At 41.5% G+C, this 25,210-nt stretch overlaps 1 protein-coding gene across 1 annotated transcript in view; it reads left to right on the top strand.

Moving 5' to 3' along the window:
* The window catches only part of LOC135505821 (thyrotropin receptor-like), a 30,211-nt gene extending 7,389 nt beyond the window's left edge, over positions 1-22,822 (top strand). Inside the window, exons 2-12 of the mRNA XM_064924985.1 lie at positions 2,635-2,706; positions 6,685-6,759; positions 9,011-9,085; positions 9,476-9,550; positions 12,493-12,570; positions 13,065-13,133; positions 14,635-14,712; positions 16,803-16,991; positions 19,938-20,280; positions 20,390-20,971; positions 21,151-22,822. Coding sequence (XP_064781057.1) covers positions 2,635-2,706; positions 6,685-6,759; positions 9,011-9,085; positions 9,476-9,550; positions 12,493-12,570; positions 13,065-13,133; positions 14,635-14,712; positions 16,803-16,991; positions 19,938-20,280; positions 20,390-20,971; positions 21,151-21,765 — 2,251 coding nt within the window. The 3' untranslated portion in view covers positions 21,766-22,822. The remainder of the gene's footprint in view (positions 1-2,634; positions 2,707-6,684; positions 6,760-9,010; positions 9,086-9,475; positions 9,551-12,492; positions 12,571-13,064; positions 13,134-14,634; positions 14,713-16,802; positions 16,992-19,937; positions 20,281-20,389; positions 20,972-21,150) is intronic.
* Positions 22,823-25,210: the final 2,388 nt, after the last annotated feature.

The following is a 25,210-nucleotide window of genomic DNA, read 5'->3' as shown; positions in this document are numbered from 1 at the left end:
TCGTAGGTGTAAGCAGGGCCAGACATTGTTTGGTTTGGCTGAGAGCTGAGGGGTTAGGTCCAGGTCCACTCCTACATACTCAGACCCAACGTTTTTGTTTTCCCCTCATGTTCCTATGACAGGGTTTACACCATACACTTCAAAGAACCCTTTAATCCAGCCCTGCATTGCATGGAGAGAGAACCTAGACTGTATGTTTCTGGTTACTATCTACCAATGTTGGTCTGGAGCCGACCCGGGTTAGCCGAGGCCAACTTCGCTGTAAGTTAAGGATCTTGTTTCATTCTATAACAAATTTGTAATACCGACAATTCTGAAATCAAAGCGATCGACTGGCTTTGGAGTGTTCCTGAGCTTGTACTCGTTCTGTCTCCAATCCATGTCTCTCTCTCTCTCTTTTCACTGTTGGGTCTACTTTTCAACTCCAAGATGAATCCATGTCTTTAGCACTCTTGCATTATGGTCTGCTTGATCAATTTCAATAGTTGTCTGCTCTGCTGCATGCCCAGTTTACAGGAAACAACGTGTATGATGAGTGTTTTCAGGGCATGCCTATAGATCCTGCAGACTGACTGAACAAGCAGAAGGACAGGGTTGGGGTTAATTCCACAAATTCAATTCCCTCTCCTTGTAAATTCCATTTACTTCAATTCAAATTCCAGGTCAGTCTTTAAATTCAGAGATAATTCAATTGCTCTCAATTTCAATGTTAGGTAAATTCCAATGATTCATTTCCCACGTCAATATTATCCCCAACAATTCCACAAATTCCAATTTGAATTCAATTCCCTCAGGATGATGATGTCACTATTCAGACATTCTAGCTATACTTGAAACATAGAAATACAATTTTAAAATGGTTTGAAACAAATCCTGCAGTACAATTTTGGCACTAAGTGTATACCAGATGGGGATACATTTTTAGGATGGGAAATTATAATACACGCCATAATATACACGCGCACACTTACACACATACCGTATACACACACTCACCTTGTTTGTACTCATGTTATCCAAAAGTCAAGTTGGCTATGTCAGGAGTTTAACTGGTAAAATGTTTGTAGTGTTTCAGTAATGAATAAAATGGTTAAATAGTTGTACATCTTTGCTTGATTTCTTTTGTCATTTTTATTTTTTAATTTCCCCCCACAATTTCGTAGTCGCTACTAAACAATTGGATACCATCTTGTCTCATCGCTACAACTCCCGTACGGGCTCGGAGAGACGAAGGTTGAAAGTCATGCGTCCTCCGATACACAACCCAACCAAGCCGCACTGTTTCTTAACACAGCTCCATCCAACCCGGAAGCCAGCCGCACCAATGTGTCGGAGGAAACACTGTGCACCTAGGAACCTTGGTTAGCCGCCACAGGTGCGTGATGAGACAAGGATTTCCCTACCGGCCAAACCCTCCCTAACCTGGACAATGCTAGGCCAATTGTGCGTCGCCCCACGGACCTCCCGGTCACGACAGAGCCTCACCCAGAGTCTCGGGTGGCACAGCTGGCGCTGCAGTACAGCGCCCTTAACCACTGCGCCACCCGGGAGGCCCTCTTTTGTCATTTTTATTCATTCTGTTTTTCTGCATAACACACTTCCATTATCTGTCTACACATATAATGTGGATCACTCTCAGGTTATTAGATGTATATGGTTCAGTAACAACAGAACACCGTGGTTGTAATAACACTTTAAACAGGTAGTTTGTAAATGTGTAGAATGTGCTTGTTTTGGGTCCACACTGGTAAGAATAACCCAACACAATGTTGAAACACAGAACGCTTCCCACCACTAGATCACATAACTAGACGTAAGCTGGACGTGATCTGAACGCTGCCAACAATGTCGTAGAAGAAAGTGAAAGCAGGGACTCTAACCAGGGCTCATCTGTGGCAGAGTGATCTCTAACAGCCATTGCCCAGAAAGCCTAGTATTCCTCTGGACAGAGGCAGTAGTCCTACAATGCTGGCATATGTCTTGTTACAATAGCCTACTGTAAGTATATAACATGATTGACACGAGCGTAATAAACATCATGAAATGGCCTAGGAAGTGCCATAAGTGTAAGCCAACAGAATTCATTATTTTACATGAACCTGTTTAACTGCATTTTTTTTGCAAGTCTTCTGTTTACCCATATTTATTGATGAACTAATTTCCCATCATGAAAATGTATCCCTGTTCTCCAATCAAAAACCTCCAATACCACACAGACATACTACTTTTTACTCCAATCTGACAACCCTCATAAAAATAAAGTGAAAATAAGCATAGAACACAGCATTGGCATTCATTTCAGTGACAACCTGGTTGATTAACAATAACAAAGGCAGTGTAGAACACCATTGCCCATAATGCATTGCTCCAATAACTTTGAAAAGTTTGCTCTGAAGTTTGCCCACACAAAATGTATTTTCCTATGAATACGGTTGCACAAATATTTGTGTCTTTTCCTATGAGTTCAGTCGCACCAAAACGCGTATTTTTCACACGAATTAAGCAACACAAAAATGAACAAAATCTCCTGAAATACTTTTTGAATGATTTGAGTGTTTGATTGTGTTGGATCTGTCAATTTTACATGGATCTGTAAACTTTACATTGATCAGTACTCCTCTATGTCTCTTCCAGATGGCTTCTGGAGACGCGTCTGACATCAGTGCCAGGAGATGTTTTCTCCAACCTGGTCAACATCTCAAGGATGTGAGTGAATCACCATCAGCACAAACAGTCTCTTTCCACCGTTACGCCCTTCCTTGTCCCTCTCTTTCTATCTCTCCGATCATCATCATCCCGACTCCACATCATCCACCTGTCTATTATCCTCCATCTGATCCAAAAAATTGGGATCAGAGATCCAAACCTTTTTTTCAAGCCTCCTCTCGCTCTCTGCTTCCTCTCTTTCTCCCCCCACATGCCCCCCCACATGCCCCCCCCAAAAAAAAAATCTCTCTCTCTCTCTCTCTCTCTCTGTCCTCTCCTCCACTTGTGCAGATGATCTGTTCTCTGTTTAGTATCACCGCTGTCTGCTAATCACAGTTGGAAGAGCTAATGCGGTCCTAGAATAGGAATGTCAGCATTCCCACCGCAAGGGCCTAGGCATCGGCAAGGTATTCCGGCGGAGTCGCTGTACCGATTGGTACCTCGTTCAGAGAACGGGTTAGATGATGTGGTAAAATATAAACTCAGTAGATGAAGATGGAAAAGGGTATCACCAAGCCAAAATGTTGAAATTTGAAATTGAGTTCTTTTTGACAACTTCTCTGAAAATATACACGAGCTAGGCCTTGATCCCAGCCTGAGGCCGGTGGCTGTGTCCAAGTCCGACATGAGGAAATAAGAGCGAGAGAGAGCAAAATGAGATTTGTCCCCAGCCTCACCCAGCACACCTCTATATTGCCCAACAGAATAGCAGGTTAGCGGTTTTCGTCATCAATCTTGTTCTGGGGCAGCTCTGCGGAGTGGTTGCTAGCTGGCACAGCCAGAAAGTCATCAAATCTGATTTTAAGCCTAACCTTAACCACACTGCTAACCCTAATGCCTAACCTTAAATGAAGATCAAAAAGTTTAAGAAATATATATATATCATACAGTTTTACTACTTGGCAGCTGCCCAGTTCTGCCACCAGGACACGACCCATGACAATAAGCTTCAACCTGCCACAGAATACTGGAAAAGAGACCCTTTTTAACCTGTAGTCAGCCAGTCTCTAGACCGGAAGTACTTGTTTAACCCCCTTTTAATTTAGCAGCATGTAAATAGTATGTATTAGCAATCAGGAGCAATTCTAGTCTAGTGCACTGCACTTTGAATACTAACCCTGCTTTCTCACAATGAAGAGACTCATTCCATTTCTGATATAGATTCATAATCTGTCTGTTTGTTTTATATGCCATTAGACTACACACTACCTACACAGTAGTTACTCAGTAATAACAAATGAGAGCAGTGGTACTGATGACTGGGTAATGGATATGTAGGGTGCATACATACCTGTTAAATTACCCATACATTTCAAGGCATTGGGAGAGGTGGGTAGTTAAGACTATAGGACTGAGGCTAAAGCTTGGCTTTGGATTGAGGATCATTAGTCTAGTAGCTTTACTTCTCACAGTGGTTCAGGTACACGCCCCTCCGTATTTATTTGGACAGTGAAGCTAACATATTTTTTACGTTGGGTTTATACTCCAGTATTTTGAATGTTTCAATTGAGGCAACAGTACAGAATCTCACCTTTTTTATTTGAGGGTAAGAAAATAATGTTTCTGAACACTTCTACAGTAATGTGGATGCTACCATGATTATGGATCATACCCCCACAAAAATGCTAGCCTCCCTGTTATTGATAATAATCATTATTTGCGATTCATTCATGATTATCCATAATCATGGTAACATCCACATTTAATGTAGAGGTGTTCAGAAACATTTTCTTTTTTTACAATAAAAGTTACTCCAAGATGACACTAGATTATTCACCATTCAGTTCCTATTGGGCAAAGTAATCCAAAGCACAAACAAAACAAACGGCAAATGCATCCATCACGTTTGTAGAGTTACAAGCTTGATGTACAGTGCCTTTCGAAGGTATTCAGATCCCTTGCCTTTTTCCCACATTTTGTTACGTTACAGCCTTATTCTAAAATAGATTAAATTATATTCTTTCTTCATCAATCTACACTCAATACCCCATAATGACAAAGTGAAAACAGGTTACTTTTTAAATGTGTACATTTATAACAAAAATATAAACCAGAAATACTTTATTTACATAAGTATTCAGACCCTTTGCTCAGGTGCATCCTGTTTCCATTGATCAGCTTTAAGATGTTTCTACAACTTGATTGGAGTTCACCTGTGGTAAATTCAAGTGATTGGACGTGAGTTGAAAAGGCACACACCTGTCTATATGAGGTCCCACAGTTGACAGTAGTGCGTGTCAGAGTAAAAACCAAGCCATGAGGTCAAAAGAACTGTCCATAGAGATCCGAGACAGGATTGTGTCGAGGCACAGATCTGGGGAAGGTTAACGAGAGAGGATTGTGTCGAGGCACAGATCTGGGGAAGGGTACCAAAACATTTCTGCAGCATTGAAGGTCCCCAAGAACACAGTGACCTCCATCATTCTTAAATGGAAGAAGTTTGGAACCCCAATACTCTTCCTAGAGCTGGCCACCTATCCAAACTGAACAAGGAGGTGACCAAGAACCCGATGGTCACTCTGACAGAGCTCCAGAGTTCCTCTGTGGAGATGGGAGAACCTTCCAGAAGGACAACCATCTCTGCAGCACTCCACCAATCAAGCCTTTATGGTACAGTAGGGTGGCCAGACGGAAGCCACTCCTTAGGGAAAGGCACATGATAGCCCGCTTGGAGTTTGCCAAAAGGGACCTAAAGGACACTCAGACCATGAGAAACAAGATTCTCTCTGGTCTGATTAAACAAAGATCGAACACTTTGGTCTGAATGCCAAGCGTCAGATCTGGAGGAAACATGTCACCATCCCTACGGTGAAGCATGGTGGTGGCAGCATCATGCTGTGGGGATGTTTTTTGGCAGCAGGCACTGGGAGACTAGTCAGGATCGAGGGAAAGATGAACGGAGCAAAGTACAGTGAGATCCTTGATGAAAACCTGCTCCAGAGCATTCAGAACCTCAGACTGGGTCAAAGGTTCACCTTCCAACAGGACAACGACCCTAAGCACACAGCCAAGACAATGCAGGAGTGGCTTCGGGACAAGTCTCTCAATGTCCTTGAGTGGGTCAGCCAGAGCCCGGACTTGAACCCGATCAAAGATACCTGAAAACAGCTGTGCAGTGACGCTCCCCATCCAACCTGACAGAGCTTGAGAGGATTTGCAGAGAAGAATGGCAGAAACTCCCCAAATACAAGTGTGCCAAGCTTGTAGCATCATACCCAAGAAGACTTGAGGCTGCAATCACTGCCAATGGTGATTCAACAAAGTCTTGAGTAAATTGTCTGAATACTTATTTAAATGTGATATTTACGGGGCGTTTCTATATACATTTTCTAAAATTGATAACCTGTTTTTGCTTTGTCATTATGGAGCATTGTCTGTAGATTGAGGGATTTAAAAAAAATGTTTTTTGTTATAATAAGGCTGAACTTAACAAAATGTGGAAAAGGTCAAGGGGTCTGAATACTTTCCGAATGCACTGTCGTTGTTGCGTGCTAGGAATATGGGACCAAATACTATCCATTTTACTACTTTAATACACAAATAAGTGAATTTATCCAAATACTTATAACAAAAACATCTTCAAAGCGGGGGACAAGATGCATAACGTGATTTTATTTCTAAAAAGTACAACCGATATGTATGAAAATAGCCTCAAATGAAAGGTGACATTCTGTACTGTCGCCTCATTTGATCTCAAATCCAAAATGCCGGAGAATACAAAGTTAATCTTCACAGTCCAAATAAATACGGAAAGGAGTGTAAAGATGACAGTAAATCACATGTTGTATAATAATTGGAATGCTTGCGCAATACCTTTTTTAATTGTAATTTGTTAAAATGTTACACAGTAAAACCATATGTGTAAAGAATGTGGAGGAAAGAGTAATAAAATGAAAGATCTATTTTTACAAAGACACCGTATGTCTTTCTGTATGTTGAAAATCCCTATATGAAAGTATGATGGTTTATTCTTTTCAGATACATATCAGTGGACGTAACACTGGTAGGACTTCAGAGGCATTCCTTCTACAATCTAAAGAAAATTACCCACATGTGAGTAGAGGAGATGTGCACTCACTTCCATATGTATTTGGACAGTGAAGATAAACAATAATTTGTCTCTATACTCCAGCATTTTAGATTTGAGCTAGAATATTTCATACGAGGCACATAATGTCACCTTTTTAATTTGACGCTATTTTCATACAAATCTGTTTTAATGTTTAGAAACGAAAGCACTTTCTAGATCTAGTCCCCCCATTTGAAGAAGTCATGAAAATACCCTCAAATAAAAGGTGACATTCTGTACTGTATCCTCACATGAAACTTTTGATCTCAAATCCAAAAACGCTGGAGCTTCACAAAATGTTTTGCTTCACTGTCCAAATACATATGGAGGGGAGTAGTTTTTTTCTTCTAATAATGACTCTTATTAAACACATTATGGTGAAGAAGTTAGACGAATTTGCCTTGTTATTTTCAGGATCGTAAATAGTGTTCTCCCCTTCCATGCCGCAAACCATTGCGAGCGCCAGCATATGCATACACGATCAACAGATATTCTAGAACTGTTACCCAACAGCGTTTCCATAACAGTTACGGTTGACGACAACATTTCATGACATCTGAAGAGCGTGGCTTTTGCCGTCCCGTCTTAATCTGGGGCAGCACTTTAGCGAAGTGCCTTCTGACATAATGACGTTGGAGAGAATAATTGATACATAGAGTATCGGTCTCCTGTCCATCATCGCTAGGTCTGCGTCTAAACAGACAGACGTAACAGCGTGCAACTGGGGATGTTAGGAGAGAAGGACAGCCAACAGTCGATGTGGTTTTCATATCCATGCCTGAGCTGCTGTAGAGGCGTCTCATAAACAACAAGTTGGTTGGCGTAATGGCCTTTAGTCGTCTCTATATCTGCGTCTGATGTATGTTCTCTCAAAGGTCTGACCGCTAAGTTGCATGGGATGAGGTCATTTATTTGCTTTGCAGTCAAGACTAATCAAGCTGCTTCATCACAATAGTACAGAACACTGACATTCCCCTTAATCTCGTATTCCATTGATGTCCATCAGCACAGTCCCCACTGTGACAGGCTCTGAGAGGGAGGGAGGAGGTGGAGAGTGGGATGGGGTAGAAGGGTGTAGGGTAGCAGTTCACTGCACACAGACACACCAACTCAGGGACTGAGAGGGAGGGAGGAGGTGGAGAGTGGGATGGGGTAGAAGGGTGTAGGGTAGCAGTTCACTGCACACAGACACACCAACTCAGGGACTGAGAGGCAGGGAGGAGGTGGAGAGTGGGATGGGGTAGAAGGGTGTAGGGTAGCAGTTCACTGCACACAGACTGAGGGACTGAGAGGCAGGGAGGAGGTGGGGAGTGGGATGGGGTAGAAGGGTGTAGGGTAGCAGTTCACTGCACACAGACACACCAACTCAGGGACTGAGAGGGAGGGAGGAGGTGGAGAGTGGGATGGGGTAGAAGGGTGTAGGGTAGCAGTTCACTGCACACACACACCAACTCAGGGACTGAGAGGCAGGGAGGGAGGGAGGTAGTGGAGGACAAAGTGGGGTGGAGGTTGGAAGGTAGCTGTTCACTGCACACACACAGTGGCTCAGACTCTCAGTGGTCAGAACATGTTGGCTAAGGTGCTGATTGCGGTTACCTAGGTGTGTGAAGGAGGGCCAGGATCACACGTTCCCCAGCTTTCATCCACACCACATGGGTTAGACAAGCAAAGAGGAGAGCCCCCCTTGGCCCTCTCTTTGGCCGATGGGTGCACCAGAGTCAACACACGAATGAAACTTTAATTGAACCTTGACTTCCAGGGTTGGATGTATGTGGAGACTTTGGAGATTTTCCTCTTGGTCTTTCCGATAGACAGACATGCACCTTGCCCTCTTCTGTCAGCACTCTGTGTGTGAGTGTGTGTGTGGGGGGGGGGGGGTCTTAGGCTGTGTGAGTGTGCATGTAAGTAAACGTTTCACTGTTAGTCTACACCTGTTGTTTTACGAAGCATGTGACCAATAAGATTTGATTTGGTGTGTGTGTGTCAGTGAACCTAAAGCACGTACTTGACTTTTAGAGAACATGAAAGGAAACTGTAAAGGACTAGCGGGGATGAATACAACCCTATATACTACACAACATGTCCTGTATGTTCAGTGACACAGGAATGTCAAATTACTAAGCAAAGCAAAGGATGTATGAGCACTTAATCCTAGGATACACAGAAGTACATTTCAAACTGGAAAACATCATGTTTACTGTAATTTTTAAGGTGTATTTGTGTTTTCCATTTCAGAGAGATCCGGAACGCAAAGAGTCTGTCGTACATAGACCCAGAAGCATTTAAGAACCTTCCAAACCTGAAATACCTGTGAGCTCATTTAGAAATCCTACGTGTATTATAAGCATCTTTTTTCAAAAATCAAAACCATCTTGGCTTTGAAAAACGTTAATGTAAGTGAAAAACTGACAACGTTACTTTAACACAAGATACAATAGATGAGACTTGTCTTGAAATATTTGGCTTTGGCAATAATTGAGCAATTATTTCCAATCTATTCAACTTAAAAGGTTCCCTATTGTATATGCCAGTACTGGCACTGTCATGTTATATTTTATACTCTGTGGTTGCTTGATTGGTGAGGGAGTCTGCTTGGTCACTGCCAGCTGTCTTTCCCTCTCTCTCTTGGTTTTGATTGGGATAGTCTGCTTGGTCATCGCCTGCCAGCTATCTAACCATCTCTCTCTTGGTTCCTTCTAGGGGTATTTTCAATACTGGCCTCACCCTCTTTCCTGATCTCACCAACATCCACTCAGATGATATGAACTTTATACTGTAAGCAAACTACATTACTAATACACACTACCTTTGTTAGCACTATACTCAAGTAGGTACTGTCTCACAAGTATTACAACCATAACATTCCATATTTCAGTAGTATTTCTATACATTCCAGTATTCCATTCAATACCTCAGTCATTTGTCATACTAAATGTGGAAAATAATGGCATTTTTTATCCGTAAGTCGATTGAGGTTTAAATCTCTTTTATGAGACTGACATCACACACACACTCCTCTACATATTTATTTGGACAGTGAAGCGACAACATTTAATTAAGCTCTGTACTCTATACAAAATAGCATTTGAGGGGACAGTACAGAATGTCACCTTTTTTTAATGGTATTTTCATACATATCGATTTAGAAATGAAGGCACTTTATGTATCTAATCCCCCCATTTGAAGGTGTCATAAGTATTTGGACAAATGCACTTTAAGTGTATCACATTTTGTCAAGTTACAAACTTGTTGGATGCATTTGCAGTTTGTTTTGGTTGTGTTTCAGATTATGTTGTGCCCAAAAGAAATCAATGGTAAATGTTGTATTGTGTCATTTTGGAGTCACGTTGTGGGCAAAAAAGAATATAAGATGTTTCTGAACACATATGTGCCGTGAGTGAATTGTGAATAAAGATGAGTGAATAAGTTACAGTGGCATAAATATCATACCCCACCCAAAGGGGGCATGATCAGTTAAATAAAAATGATTGCATCTTTAACTTTCTCATTCATCATTATTCACGATTCCTTCATGATTATCCATAGTCATGGTAGCATCCACATAAAAGTATTTAGAAATATAAATATTCTTATTTACAATAAAAGTGAATCCAAAATAACACGCAACATTATTTACCATTCATTTTAAATTGGGCACAACCTAATCCGAAACGCATGCATCCAGTTTGTAGAGTCACAAGCTTGATGTAGTCGTTGCGTGCTAGGAATATGGGACCATATACTAAACTTTTGACTAAATTTAATAAACTAGAAGTGAATTTGTTCTATATACATAAAGTGCTTTCATTTCTAAACAGATAAGTATAAAAATACCCTTAAAAAAAGGTGAAAATCTGTACTGTCCCCTCATCTAAAGCATTTAATCTCAAATCCAAAATTCTGGGGTATAGAGCCAAATTAAGGAATGTAGCTATACTGTCCAAAACACACATGTAGGGGAGTGTAGAAGCATCATCATGTCCTCTCTCTAAAGAGTTGTCTTACTTATAGTAAGGATTTTCCAATCCGTTATGTCTCGCCTGTCGTCTAATGCCAGTGGTTACTATAGTGCTAGGAGATGTGCTTAGCTATTGTCCATTCTGTGGCATTCCATTCCTTTTTTTCTACAATCAGACAAGGTTTTCTATACATTACCGGTCAATAGTTTTAGAACACCTACTCATTCTAGGGTTTTTCTTTATTTTTTAAAACTATTTTCTAAATTGTAGAATAATAGTGAAGACCTCAGAACTATGAAATAGCACATGGAATCCTGTAGTAACCCTGTAGTAACCAAAAAAGTGTTAACAAAATCGAAATATGTTTGAAATTCTTCAAATAGCCGCTCTTTGCCTTGATGACAGCTTTGCATACTCTTGGCATTCTCTCAACCAGCTTTGAGGTAGTCACCTGGAATGCATCTCAATTAACATGTGTGCCTTCTTAAAAGTTCATTTGTGGGATTTCTTTCATTTTTAATGCATTTGAACTAGTCAGTTGTGTTGTGTTGTGACAAGGTAGGGGTGGTATACAGAAGATAGCCCTCGGTGAAAGACCAAGTCCATATTATGGTGAGAACAGCTCAAATAAGTAAAGAGAAACGACAGTCCATCATTACTTTAAGACATGAAGGTCAGCCAATATGGAACATTTCTTTGAAAGTTTCTTCAAGTGCAGTTGCAAAAAACATCCAGCACTATGATGAAACTGGCTCTCATGAGGACTGCCACAGGAATGGAAGACCCAGCATTACCTCTGCTGCAGAGGATAAGTTCATTGGAGTTACCAGACTCAGAAATTGCAGCCCAAATAAACTCTTCAGAATTCAAGTAAAAGACACATCCCAACATCGACTGTTCAGAGGAGACTGTGTGAATCAGGCCTTCATGGTCGAATTGCTACAAAGAAAACACTACTAAAGGACACCAATAATAAGAAGAGCCTTGCTTTGGCCAAGAAACACAAGCAATGGACATTAGACCCGATGGACAATTGTCCTTTGGTCTGGAGTCCAAATTTTGATGACAACTGCCATGTCTATGTGAGACGCGATCTCCGCATGTGTATTTCCCACCATGAAGAATGGAGGAGGAGGTGTTATGGTGTGGGGGTGCTTTGCTGGTGACACCATCTGTGATTTCTTTAGAATTCAAGGCACACTTAACCAGCATGGCTACCACAGCATTCTGCAGCGATAACCCATCCAATCTAGTTCGGGCTTAGTGGGACAACCATTTTTTTCAACAGGACAATGACCCAACACTCCTCCAGGCTGAGTAAGGGCTATTTTACCAAGAAAGAGAGCGGTGGAGTGCTGCATAAGATGACCTGGCCTCCACAATCCCCCGACCTCAACCCAATTGAGATGGTTTGGGATGAGTCGGACCGCAGAGTGAAGGAAAAGCAGCTAACAAAACAACAGTAAAGCATTCCAGGTGAAGCTGGTTGAGAGAATGCCAAGAGTGTGCAAAGCTGTCATCAAGGCAAAGGGTGGCTATTTTGAAGAATCTCAAATATAAAATATATTTTGATTTGTTTAACACTTTTTTGGTTACTACATGATTCCATATATGTTATTTCATAGTTTTGATGTCTTCACTATTATTCTACAATGTAGAAAAATAGTAAAAATAAAGAAAAACCCTTGTAGGTGTTCTAAAACTTTTGACTGGTAGTGTATTTGCAACACCACCTAATTTCCTCTTGTATCTCCTCAGTGAAATAGCTGATCATCCCTACATATCTGAGGTCCCAGCAAACTCATTCCGCGGTATTACCAACCAAGTGCTGACAGTGTGAGTACACAGCCATAGCGCTACAGTTTCACTGGTGTCTTCACTGTGGACAATAGGCCATTACATTACCCTTGCTTGCAGTCTGAGAGTGCTGTGACCAGCACAGAGTTGTTCTCACAAATGTCTGTTGGTGAGAAAAGACCATTACATTAGATGCCAAAGCCATGGTCACATTGACAAACTGATTCAGGACACAACTAACCAATACATCGACCGAAGTGGTTCAATTTTGTTGGGGAGAACATAACACAGTGAAATATTTTACAGAAAATGTTGTAGTGATTTTGGTCACTGAATTGCATACACAGGCAAATCCTCAGCACAAAAAATATACATGTTATTCAACAGCTGGAATTGTCATTACTGATTTTAATCGGACCTGTACAACCAGACAGATTCAAAGTTAGTCAGTGTGTTGGTGCATAAAATAACAGTTTTGACTTCAGTAAATGTTACTGTTATGAATGTTTTCTGATGTGTTTCTTCTCTTCCAGGATGTTGTACAGTAATGGCTTCACCGACATTCAACATCATGCTTTCAACGGGACCAAACTGGATGCTGTGTAAGTTATTTAGCTTTTTTCATTAACACAAAATAATAGAATAGAATGGTATAGAATAGAAAATAACAGAATAGAATGGTATAGAAAATAATAGAATAGAAAATGAAATACTGTATTAGTAGCCACATGCAACTCTCTGCTTGACGCTGCTGACACAAAGCCATGCAGGACAAAGCACTGAAGCAGCAAGGATTCTTGTAATGTTGTATTGTTGTTGACCTCTTGCTGTTGGAACGAATTACTGTATAAATGGATTGTAACAGTGCTTTGGACTGCCTTAGAGGAAGAGTCTTCTCATAGAGAAGTACTGGAGGTACAGTTCTCTGTTGTTACAGTTATGATTACTTTCACTCTGGCTTAACAATCAGTCATTTCAGACCCCTTCATTTCAACAAAATTAAGTTACTTAGTATTTTGACTGGATTAAACTTTTTTTTTTTTTTTTTACATCTGGAATGAATATTTCCTTACTCAAAATTACACTTATTACGCTACACAAGCAGTAGGATCACGGTTCCATCTGAACTGGTTCTCCCAGACGTGCTAAGAGAGGTTAACCTCAGCCTTGATTAGGAAGCCCTAGTTCTCCTGATTTAAAAAAAATATATATATATATTTTAAGAAGACAATTTCAGGAAGTCTGCATCAAAGCACCAAAGGAAATGTATTTCCCCATAAGGGAACAAAAAGTCTTATTTTTTAATCTAGATTTCATCTTACTGAGATGAATGAAGTTTCAAATTGAAATGTAAAAAAACAATCATTGCTTTCTGTGGCACTACACTGTCCTGATGCACCCCTCCTCCACTCCGACCCCAATATTATATAAAGACATGTAAAGATTACTTACTTTTGTTACTGTTTTCTCTTTAACCCCAAACTTCACCCCCCGCCACCCTCCTTTTTGTCACCTCTCTCTAGCTTTCCCATCAGGATATGAAACATTAATATAGCTCTGACCCCCCCCCCCCTTCAATTTAACCATTCACCTCTAGTAAAACCCTAGCTGGTCCTTATGGAGTTGTAATTAGACCAATGGGCAGTCACTGTAGTCAGTCTTACCACACTGCTGTTTGGGTTGGCACGCACAGAGCGTGCTTAGAGAAAAAACTGATCCGGGAGTGTGTGTATCGGTGTGTATGTGTGTTTTCTCAGAGCGAGAGCTGATCCCAGAGCTGTAACACCAAGACAAACACTCTCCCACACACGTTTATTATCCAAATTAGATTTAGGGACTCTACAATATCTATTTTAAAGGTGCAGCGTGTTTCTGAAGTACCTTCTCCGATGGTGGGACGGCTCATTTAAAACAACACTCAGGATAAGACCCGAGTCGTCCCGAAGTCGGAGTTACTCCAGGAAGCGGGGTACATAAACAGTAGAACGTGGTGCGATGAGGATAGTGAAAATATTGTAGCATGTCTCCACGCTATCAGGATGATTATGGTGATTGAAGTGTGTCTGTTACATTCTTGTTTGCGTGTGTGTGTTTTCTCTCCAGGTACCTCCATAGGAACAAGCATCTGACCAAGATGGATGAAAGAACGTTTGCTGGCACTGTTAGTGGCCCAATGCTTCTGTGCGTAATTACTCATCTATTATTTAACCAGGAAAGTCATGTAGAGATGAGCATCCTTTTGATTCAAGTGAGCACTGGACAGAAAATACCTCTCACTGCACTGCCCAACATGTTCAGTTCCTATTCTGAAGTTATAGTTGCTCAAACTACTTTGAAAGAAGGGTACAAATGCATCCAATGTTCCTACGTTCCAGTCTTTAAACGTCAGTTATTTGTCTTAATTAAACAGAGAGATACAGTATGTTCCAATAATGTGATATTAATCAAGAGTGTTTTGCAAAGATTTGTGAGTTGGGTTTGGAACTTTTATAGAGAAAGTTTATATTGGAGTCCAAAATTATCAGACGATTAAGTATCAAAAATGTTTACGAGAAAACAATCATTTTTAGAAAGCCAAATGGGTTCAAATCATAACTTCTGTAATTCATTCATGGCAAAGTTTATTTTGTACCTCTCTATTTTCCCATAAAAGTGGAGAATGAGTGAGAAACATGTCTGGGAGAAACACTGTTCAGAAATCATGAAAATAGCTTAACGACAGCTGGGATTTTGACTGGGAAACCAGACGCAGATTGTGTGTGAGTGTTATAGAAACGTTAAACTTTTCCTTCCCCTCTCAGTTTTGAGAGTCATAGTGGAATTAAATATCCCCTTCCCTTTCTGAGGAGTTTGATGCAGAAACCTTACCTCCGTTATCTGGTTTCTGAAGTAGTACTCCTAACGCTGTGTCCTCTTTAATACATTTTTAATAAGTCAATCTGTTCCCCAGCCTTGTTCAGTACTTCAGAAATGCGGGTTTCCTTCCTACGTTCCTTGAAGTAATCACTGACCTGAATTGGTTGGATTGGTGAAAGCAATAAGGTTGTTAACTTGCTTATACCCATTCAATCACGTATCTCTATGCTAACCTCAAGGGGGGAAAAGGAAGGATGCATATTTCTAAAGTATTGGAAACATGTCTTAGTCCTGGCTGAGTGGTGAGGTCATCCACATGAGGTCATGGCCTAAACATCTCCCAATGACAAAATCAGACCGCCGGCAGGTCTTCGACACACACTATTATTATCCAGTGTTGCTCAACGTTCTCCCAGAGAGAGAGAGAGCGAAAGAGAGAGGGAGAACCAATGTGACAGAAAAATACTCAGCTGCCTCTGGAAAAGAGAGAAAGAAAGTGTGATTTAATTTTATGCATTGTTTGGCTTGTGTTTCTGTTTATTATTATTATTATCTTATTAAATCATTTAGCAGATCATTTCACTGATACACTAGATGAGGAAACATCTTGTTAATGTTTTGTCCCCCACTTGGCCCCTCGAAGGGGGAGTGTAGGTTACACTATGTGCTGATAATACAGTCACACAGGATGCTGAAGGAGAAATGGAATACCCAAATGGCACCCTATTCCCTGTATACTGCACTACTTTTGACCAGGGCTCCGGTCAAAAGTAGCGCACTATATAGGGAATAGGGTGCCATTTGGGATGCAACCATGGATATGAGCTTGTACTGATTTGTGACTTTATGTCCCAGTGAGGTTCAGTCTTTGGCATGGCAACGTGGACAATAAAAAACAGAATGTTTAATTAGATAAAGGCGATGGAAGAGTGGTGGATACTCTTTGCGGGAACAAGATGTAGACGTTGTATTTTGCGTTCTGTTTCGGAAAGATCGCAAGTCTAACAGTTGGGGAATAAATAGGCATTTGACAAAAATGTGTATCCCAGATTTGGAGAATGCGCAAAACGGGTAGCCATGCATATCATGACAACTAGAGAGTAGGGAGGTGCTGCTGTCCTAAACAGTACAAAACCATATCTTCTCTAGGCTTCATCTGTTGTTAGGCTTTAATGATAGTAATGTCTATGGCCCGTGCCATGGCCTATGATTCCAAATACCATTACAGCACTTCTGCACACACACGTTCCCCCAAGGTGACATATTATGTGACCCAAAGCTGTATGAACTCTGTATGACCCCTGTTTAACCTCCAGCTGTCTCCCATATTCACTGTTCGGAACTCTGTAAGAACCCTCTAGAAGCCCTCTATTACCTCCAGCTGTCACATGTATTCCCTGTGTTTCCTTTTCCAGTGACGTGTCCCTGACGGGGGTGTCATCCCTCCCCACAGCAGGCCTGGAATCTCTCAGGGAGCTGATGGCCCGCAACGCCTGGAACCTGAAGAAGCTCCCGCCAATCAAAACCTTCAAACACCTGGTTACCGCAGACCTCACCTACCCCTCCCTGTGCTGTGGCTTCAAGAACCTCAAGAAGAAGAGAGGGTGAGATGATGTTTTAATGTTTTTTTTTTATGTCAACCATTGTGAAGCCATTTGTGTGGACAATGATGTTTTTCTGGAGATGTGAAAAGGATGTATCTTGTGTGTGTTGATGTTGAGTTGTTGTTGAGCTGTTGTTTTTCACACTTCATTTGTATTGTGTACTATATATACAGTTGAAGTCGGAGGTTTACATCCACTTAGGTTGAAGTTATTAAAACTCGTTTTTCAACCACTCCACAAATTATTTGTTAACAAACTAGAATTTTGGCAAGTCAGTTAGGACATCTACTTTGTGCATGACACAAGTAATTTTTCCAACAATTCTTTACAGGCAGATTATTTAACTGTATCACAATTCCAGTGGGTCAGAAGTTTACATACACTACGTTGACTGTGCCTTTAAACAGCTTGGGAAATGATGTCATGGCTTTAGAAGCTTCTGATTGACATAATTTGAGTCAATTGGAGGTGTACCTGTGGATGTATTTCAAGGCCTATCTTTGCTTGACATCATGGGAAAATCAAAAGAAATCAACCAAGACCACAGAAAAACAATTGTAGACCTCCACAAGTCTGGTTCATCCTTGGGAGCAATTTCCAAATGCCTGAAGGTACCACGTTCATCTGTACAAACAATAGTACGCAAGTATAAACACCATGGGACCACGCAGCTGTCATACCGCTCAGAAAGGAGACGCGTTCTGTCTCCTAGAGATGAACGTACTTTGGTGCGAAAAGTGCAAATCAATCCCAGAACAACAGCAAAGGACCCTGTGAGGATGTTGGAGGAAACAGGTACAAAAGTATCTATATCCACAGTGAGGCACATTGGTGGCGGCATCATGTTGTGGGGGTGCTTTACTGCAGGAGGGACTGGTGCACTTCTCAAAATAGATGGCATCGTGAGGTAGGACAATTATGTGGATATATTGAAGCAACATCTCAAGACATCGGTCAGGAAGTTAAAGCTTGGTCACAAATGGGTCTTCCAAATGGACAATGACCCCAAGCATTCTTCCAAAGTTGTGGCAAAATGGCTGATGGATAACAAAGTCAAGTTATTGGAGTGGCCATCACAAAGCCCTGACCTCAATCCCATAGAAAATCTGTGGGCACAACTGAAAAAGCGTGTGCGAGCAAGGAGGACTACAAACCTGACTCGGTTACACCAGCTCTGTCAGGAGGACTGGGCCAAAATTCACCCAACTTATTGTGGGAAGTTTGACCCAAGTTAAACAATTTAAAGGCTTTTTTTGTGGGAAGTTTGACCCAAGTTAAACAATTTAAAGGCTTTTTTTGTGGGAAGTTTGACCCAAGTTAAACAATTTAAAGGCTTTTTTTGTGGGAAGTTTGACCCAAGTTAAACAATTTAAAGGCAATGCTACCAAATACTAATTGAGTGTGTGTAAACTTCTGACTCACTGAGAATGTGATGAAAGAAATAAAAGCTGAAATTAATCATTCTCTCTGCTATTATTCTGACATTTCACATTCTTAAAATAAAATGGTGATCCTAACTGACCTAAGACAGGGAATCTTTATGAGGATTTAATGTCAGAAATTGTGAAAAACTGAGTTTAAATGTATTTGGCTAAGGGATATGTAAACTTCCAACTTCAAGTGTGTGTGTGTATATATACATACACATGCATATGTATGTATGTGTGTGTGTGTGTGTGTGTGTGTGTGTGTGTGTGTGTGTGTGTGTGTGTGTGTGTGTGTGTGTGTGTGTGTGTGTGAATGTGTGAGACGGTGCATTCGGAAAGTATTCAGACCCCTTGACTTTTACCACATTTTTCTACGTTGCAGCCTTTTTCTAATATGGGTTAAATTGTTTTTCCCTTATCAATCTATACACAATACCCCATAATGACAAACAAAAACAGGTTTCAAAATGTTTGGGGAAATGGAAATATCACATTTACATAAGTATTCAGACACTTTACTTTGTTGAAGCATCTTTGGCAGAGCTGACAGTCTTGGTGTCTCAATAGGGACTTGAGCCATACCATCAATACATTCCTCCATTCTACCATGGTGTCTCACTAGGGACTTGAGCCATACCATCAATACATTCCTCCATTCTACCATGGTGTCTCACTAGGGACTTGAGCCATACCATCAATACATTCCTCCATTCTACCATGGTGTCTCACTAGGGACTTGAGCCATACCATCAATACATTCCTCCATTCTACCATGGTGTCTCAATAGGGACTTGAGCCATACCATCTGCAACGTGCTCTTGTTTATGTATATTTTTTGGGCAACAACGATATTTCCCTTTGACTGACTGGTCCTTCCAACATTTGTTTATTTGTCTGGAAGTTTGTAAATCAATGCTGCTTGGCTCCGTTACAACTAGAGACCTGTGAACTCTTTCATTGATGGTTTTGTAAATGAAAATAAAATGATAGTGCATTACTAACCCTGGAAGTGTACTGTAGTGTGTATTGCTCTGTCTTGTATACAGTTACAGTATGATTTAATGGCTGTTGAATAGCACAGCTGTAATTCCTGTGTGGATGTTGGCTGAGATGAAGTCAACTCTGGCGCGTTTATAATGTTTTATTAGGCGGCTTTAATTACTGTCAGTCAACACTCTTATTGTAGGAAGACCAACAAGCCTCTCTCAACATGAATCAGTTTTTCTTTAACTAGGTATGTAAATAATATGATAGCTGGACCCAGGAGTGTATGAAGAGGTATTTTGAAGTAAAGGATTCAAGCTGAATTATTTTGTGTTTATTTGTTTGCACTCAACTTGAACCTACCGTCATTCACAGTTTCATTGGATCAACCTTGCAATGTTCATTATAGACTCAAACAAATTATTTCACCTTCAATTATTCTTAAAGCGCCAACAGAAGCAGAAAGTGAAACTCATAGAAAAACTCATAGATCTACAGTACACTTTCTACAATGAGTCTCTTTTTGACATTGCAGATACCTTGAGTACATCATCTGCAACCTGACAGCTTTCTACGACCAGCATCAAAAGACATCAGTAGGTCCCCTCAGAGTCCCATCTCTTCAAATAGACCCAGCCTCTGACACTGCAGCAGACCGGCACCAGAAGAGATCCGTGGGTCCCCTCACAGTCCCATCCCTCCAAGAGGATCCCATGGGGGATGCAGCTGACCAGCAGCCCAGCGAGGTGGGCTTCAGAGATGGGGTGTCCAGAGACACCCAGGGAGATCCCCGGAGAGACTTCCAAAGCAGTCTCCACTACCATGCTTACTTCGGGGGCCAGCCGGATGACGACGTGGGCTTCGGGGAGACACTGAAGGTAAAGAGAGACTGGTCAGCAACCAGTGTTGCCAGTGCTGACTGGGTGGTGAAATAACAAATCAAGGAAAATGATGAATGTCTGTGTCTGTGATAATCTTATCTTACAGAACCCTCAGGAGGACACCAGCCAGGACTTCGACAGTCGCTACGACTACGTGGTCTGTGAGGAGGGCGAGGAGGTGACCTGCGCCCCTGCGCCGGACGAGTTCAACCCGTGCGAGGACATCATGGGCTTCAGCTTCCTGCGGGTGTCTGTGTGGTTCGTGTCCCTACTGGCTGTTGTAGGCAACATGGTGGCACTTCTAGTCCTCCTCACCTCTCACTACAAGCTCTCCGTCTCCCGCTTCCTCATGTGTCACCTGGCCTTCGCTGACCTCTGCATGGGGATATATCTCCTCCTCATCGCCTCTGTGGACCTTCACACCCGGGCAGAGTACTACAACCACGCCATTGACTGGCAGACCGGGCCGGGCTGCGGGTTAGCGGGGTTCTTTACCGTGTTTGCCAGCGAACTGTCGGTGTATACGCTGACGGTGATCACGCTAGAGCGGTGGTATGCAATAACGTTCGCCATGAGGCTGGACAGGAAGTTGCGTCTGCCCCATGCAGCTGCTGTGATGCTGGCTGGATGGTTGTTCTGCCTCCTCCTAGCGATGCTCCCCCTAGTGGGGGTTAGTAGTTACCAGAAGGTCAGTATTCATCTATTTCTTAATATTAATTGATTGATTCAGTGATTGTTACAAAACCAATTAGCCAGTCTATGGTAAGCCTAGGACCCCGTAGACCTGCAAGAGTAGCCATAGCAGTGGGCTGGCTAATCGGTTTTGTAACGATTGATGGATGATTTATTTGATCTTTATTTAACTAGGTCAGTATCTGCCTACCCATGGACACCCAGTCCACCGTGGCCCAGGTGTACATTGTCTCAGTCCTTATCCTCAACATCCTGGCATTTCTGGTCATCTGTGCTTGTTACATCAAGATCTACTGCACTGTCCATAACCCGCACTACCGGTCCGGCTCCAAAGACACCAACATCGCCAAACGCATGGCCGTCCTTATCTTCACGGACTTCCTGTGTATGGCACCCATCTCTTTCTATGCCATGTCGGCGGTTCTGGACCGGCCTCTCATTACGGTATCCAACTCTAAGATCCTGCTGGTGCTCTTCTACCCTCTCAACTCCTGTGCCAATCCATTCCTGTACGCCATCTTCACCAAGGCCTTCAGGGGGGATGTCTTTATCCTGCTCAGTAAGGTGGGGCTGTGCCAGCGCCGGGCACAGCTCTTCAGAGGGCAGACGGTCAGTTCGAAGGGTAGCAGTGGGGTATGTCACCAGGGCCGGAGAGGTAAGAAGAGAGACAAAAACGAGAAGGGAACAGGAGGACCAGAGGAGGTACCCATCCACCTGCAGGATCGTCAAACCTACCTCCAACCCACCTCCCAGCAACCCAGTACGGAGAACCGTAGCCTGGACACATGAACTCAAATCTAGCCTGGGGAGATCAAAGAGTACTGTGATGGTGCCAGTGGTGGTTTGGTTGGAGAGAGGAGAGGAGTCACAGTGAAATCAAAACTGGAACTGGATTGAACTGTTAAGATATTTTACAGCAAGCCAGTATTTTTTTTTCTGAACCTTTTCGCACGTTTGACTGTTTTCACAATTTCTGCTGTGATTTTTGTCGTTGCAATTAATATTCTGACAGTCAAGGAACATGACGTGTCAGTGAGATATGAGATATTCTGGTTGATTGCAGCAAAATTTTGTTAGGAAATGATCCTATTTCGGTCGTTGTTAATTCCAAAGATTTAATTGGGTGTTGAAACTGTTGCTAAATGTCAACTGTCAAAGCAAAGTTGATTTACACTTTTGTTTAAATTGTAGATGAACTGGAGCTGCCCCCCCCCCAAAGAAATATCTCCTCGATCAACATTTAGCAAATAAATCTACCCCGGTTTCTTGTGAACTTTAAATCCATGATTCTTCACAAAAGACACAAAAAAAGGGACATGTTTTTTTTTACACTAAGAGCTAAATGAAGACATTGAGAACTTTGAGAGAGGTCTGCAATATGATATTTGATTTCTCAAACATCAGACCTATGAAATTAAAAGATTCCTTAGAGGCTCCTGGATATTGTCCTGGTACTGTATTACAGATCAGCCTGCAGGTCCAGGGTGATTAGAAACTAGACCTAACTTCAGACATGGGAAATACTGCATCCCTTAATGTTGCACAATGTGTATACTGTATAGAAATGAGAAGAGTAATCCATGTACAAAGGCATAAAATGCTAAACTTTGTTGTGATACTGCATCTTTTTAGTGTGCCTTTTAAAAATGTTAATTAACAAACCAGCTACATAAAGGAAGTGAGGAAATGTGTTAATCGTCACATGGCATCAATCTATAGGAACCATAATGTGAAAACCAGACATGACTGTTTTTACCAAACCGTTCTCTCTGAAAAGTATCTACAGCGTAAGTGATCTGGTTTTGCCCCAAATGTATATTACATTCCAGCGATACATTAAACATTTGTCTCCTTATTTTTCTTCTTCTCGTTGTCCTATTTAATGTTGCTACTGAACTGATCCAAATAAACAATGTAAAGAATTTCCAGAAATACACTCCAACCCTGAAACCAATATATATTTCCATTCTTAAGATATGTGGCTTTTCAGACAATCAGAAGATGCAACCAGACCTGGGTTCAACTACTATTTCAAATATTTAAATTACTTCACATACATTCCGATGTAAGTATTCAGATATATTTGATTGGAAAGACAAGTTGTTGAATATTTTAATACATTTGGAAATACACTTACTCATACACATCCCTTGCACTTAACCTAGGTATTTTAAAATAGTCTCAAATACAATTGGTAGACTACTTGGTTTTTATACATAACCAGTCAAAAACTCTAATAAAAGTATTTGTATGGGCTGTGTATTTGAAAATACTCACAATACACAGAAAAAAATATTTTCAATACCACATGTATTTGAACCCAGGTCTGGAAGAACCTAGGAAAAACACAAACATGCAAGATAGCTGTTGCTATAGTGAGATATTGGAGCTTCCTGCCAATGACCGCCCCCTTGACATCTGGATAGCGTTTGAACTGCACTGTGACATTTTCAGAGAAATGCAGACCGCTAGGGAATTAACTTTCCTGGAAAAAGGATCATTTCCTATTATGTTTTTATTTTCTCTCTTGCAACAGGCCAAAGTGATATGCAACTCTTCCGTTCAGCTAAATAAAGGTTCTTGGCCTTTTGTTAGATTTTGTCAGATATCCAACAGATTAAAAATATTCTGTTATTCTAATTCGTATAAAAATATTTTTCGCTGGTTAACAAGTTGTCTTAGTCTAGTCTTCAAAATCAAAAGGATTAAATACAAGGAAAACGTGAATAATGAAACCAACCGAGGAGCATGTAACAGGCTGTTATATTGAAGTAGTAAAAACTCAAAATACTTAAAACAGTCGTCACATTTATTTGTAGTATTACATTGTTATTGATTACAGCACTGAGTTTAGAGGTTGAAAGGCAATTCACTGTACTTGTGCATGACATTAAAAGTTGAAACAAATCTATTGAGGGGTGAGACAGATCATGGAGTTCAACAGAGTACATAACGATAACAATATTATGTGCTCCCATGGCACAAACTAGAATAAAATATGAATCAAACAGTCATGCTCTACAGACAGGGTCAAACAAACTGACTTGTTAAATTGAACCAATTTCATTCCATTCTCTCTCTAGCCCTGGTTCCTAACATGGCCTGGCCCATTCCTCTCCTGGTATTTCAAATAAACCTCTCATCTCCCAGTCGCTCCCCAAATAACCAGGAGGGCAGGGCACTTTGGATGAACGACATGCAACCATATTGAGTTTCTCAACACAAATAGTGGGAAGAGACTGAACTCATCAAAAGCGAGAGAGAAGGGAAGACACAGAGAAAGCGAGAGAGAAGGGAAGACACAGAGAAAGCGAGAGAGAAGGGAAGACACAGAGAAAGCGAGAGAGAAGGGAAGACACAGAGAAAGCGAGAGAGAAGGGAAGACACAGAGAAAGCGAGAGAGAAGGGAAGACACAGAGAAAGCGAGAGAGAAGGGAAGACAGAGAAAGCGAGAGAGAAGGGAAGACACAGAGAAAGCGAGAGAGAAGGGAAGACACAGAGAAAGCGAGAGAGAAGGGAAGACACAGAGAAAGCGAGAGAGAAGGGAAGACACAGAGAAAGCGAGAGAGAAGGGAAGACACAGAGAAAGCGAGAGAGAAGGGAAGACACAGAGAAAGCGAGAGAGAAGGGAAGACACAGAGAAAGCGAGAGAGAAGGGAAGACACAGAGAAAGCGAGAGAGAAGGGAAGACAGAAAGCGAGAGAGAAGGGAAGAAAGAGAAAGCGAGAGAGAAGGGAAGAAAGAGAAAGCGAGAGAGAAGGGAAGAAAGAGAAAGCGAGAGAGAAGGGAAGAAACAGAAAGCGAGAGAGAAGGGAAGAAACAGAGAAAGCGAGAGAGAAGGGAAGAAACAGAGAGCGAGAGAAGGGAAGAAACAGAGAAAGTGAGAGAGAAGGGAAGAAACAGAGAAAGTGAGAGAGATGGGAAGAAACAGAGAAAGTGAGAGAGATGGGAAGAAACAGAAAGTGAGAGAGAAGGGAAGAAACAGAGAAAGTGAGAGAGAAGGGAAGAAACAGAAAGTGAGAGAAAGGAAGAAACAGAGAAAGCGAGAGAGAAGGCACAGATTCTAATATCGAAAAATATTAGGACTAGTCTGGGTCTGAGATCGTGCTGTTTTTATATTAATGCTGTGACTCAGCTTGTTGACTTGTCCCTCCTCACGTCTCCGCAGGTCAGTAGGTGTAGTCTGTGTGCTGCTCTTGAAAGGTCAAGGGTCACCCTCTCAGAACTACTAGAG

The sequence above is a fragment of the Oncorhynchus masou genome, chromosome 19 (assembly GCF_036934945.1).
Source record: "Oncorhynchus masou masou isolate Uvic2021 chromosome 19, UVic_Omas_1.1, whole genome shotgun sequence".
NCBI classification, from domain to species: Eukaryota; Metazoa; Chordata; class Actinopteri; order Salmoniformes; family Salmonidae; genus Oncorhynchus; species Oncorhynchus masou.
This window is presented reverse-complemented; position numbering and strand designations above follow the sequence as displayed.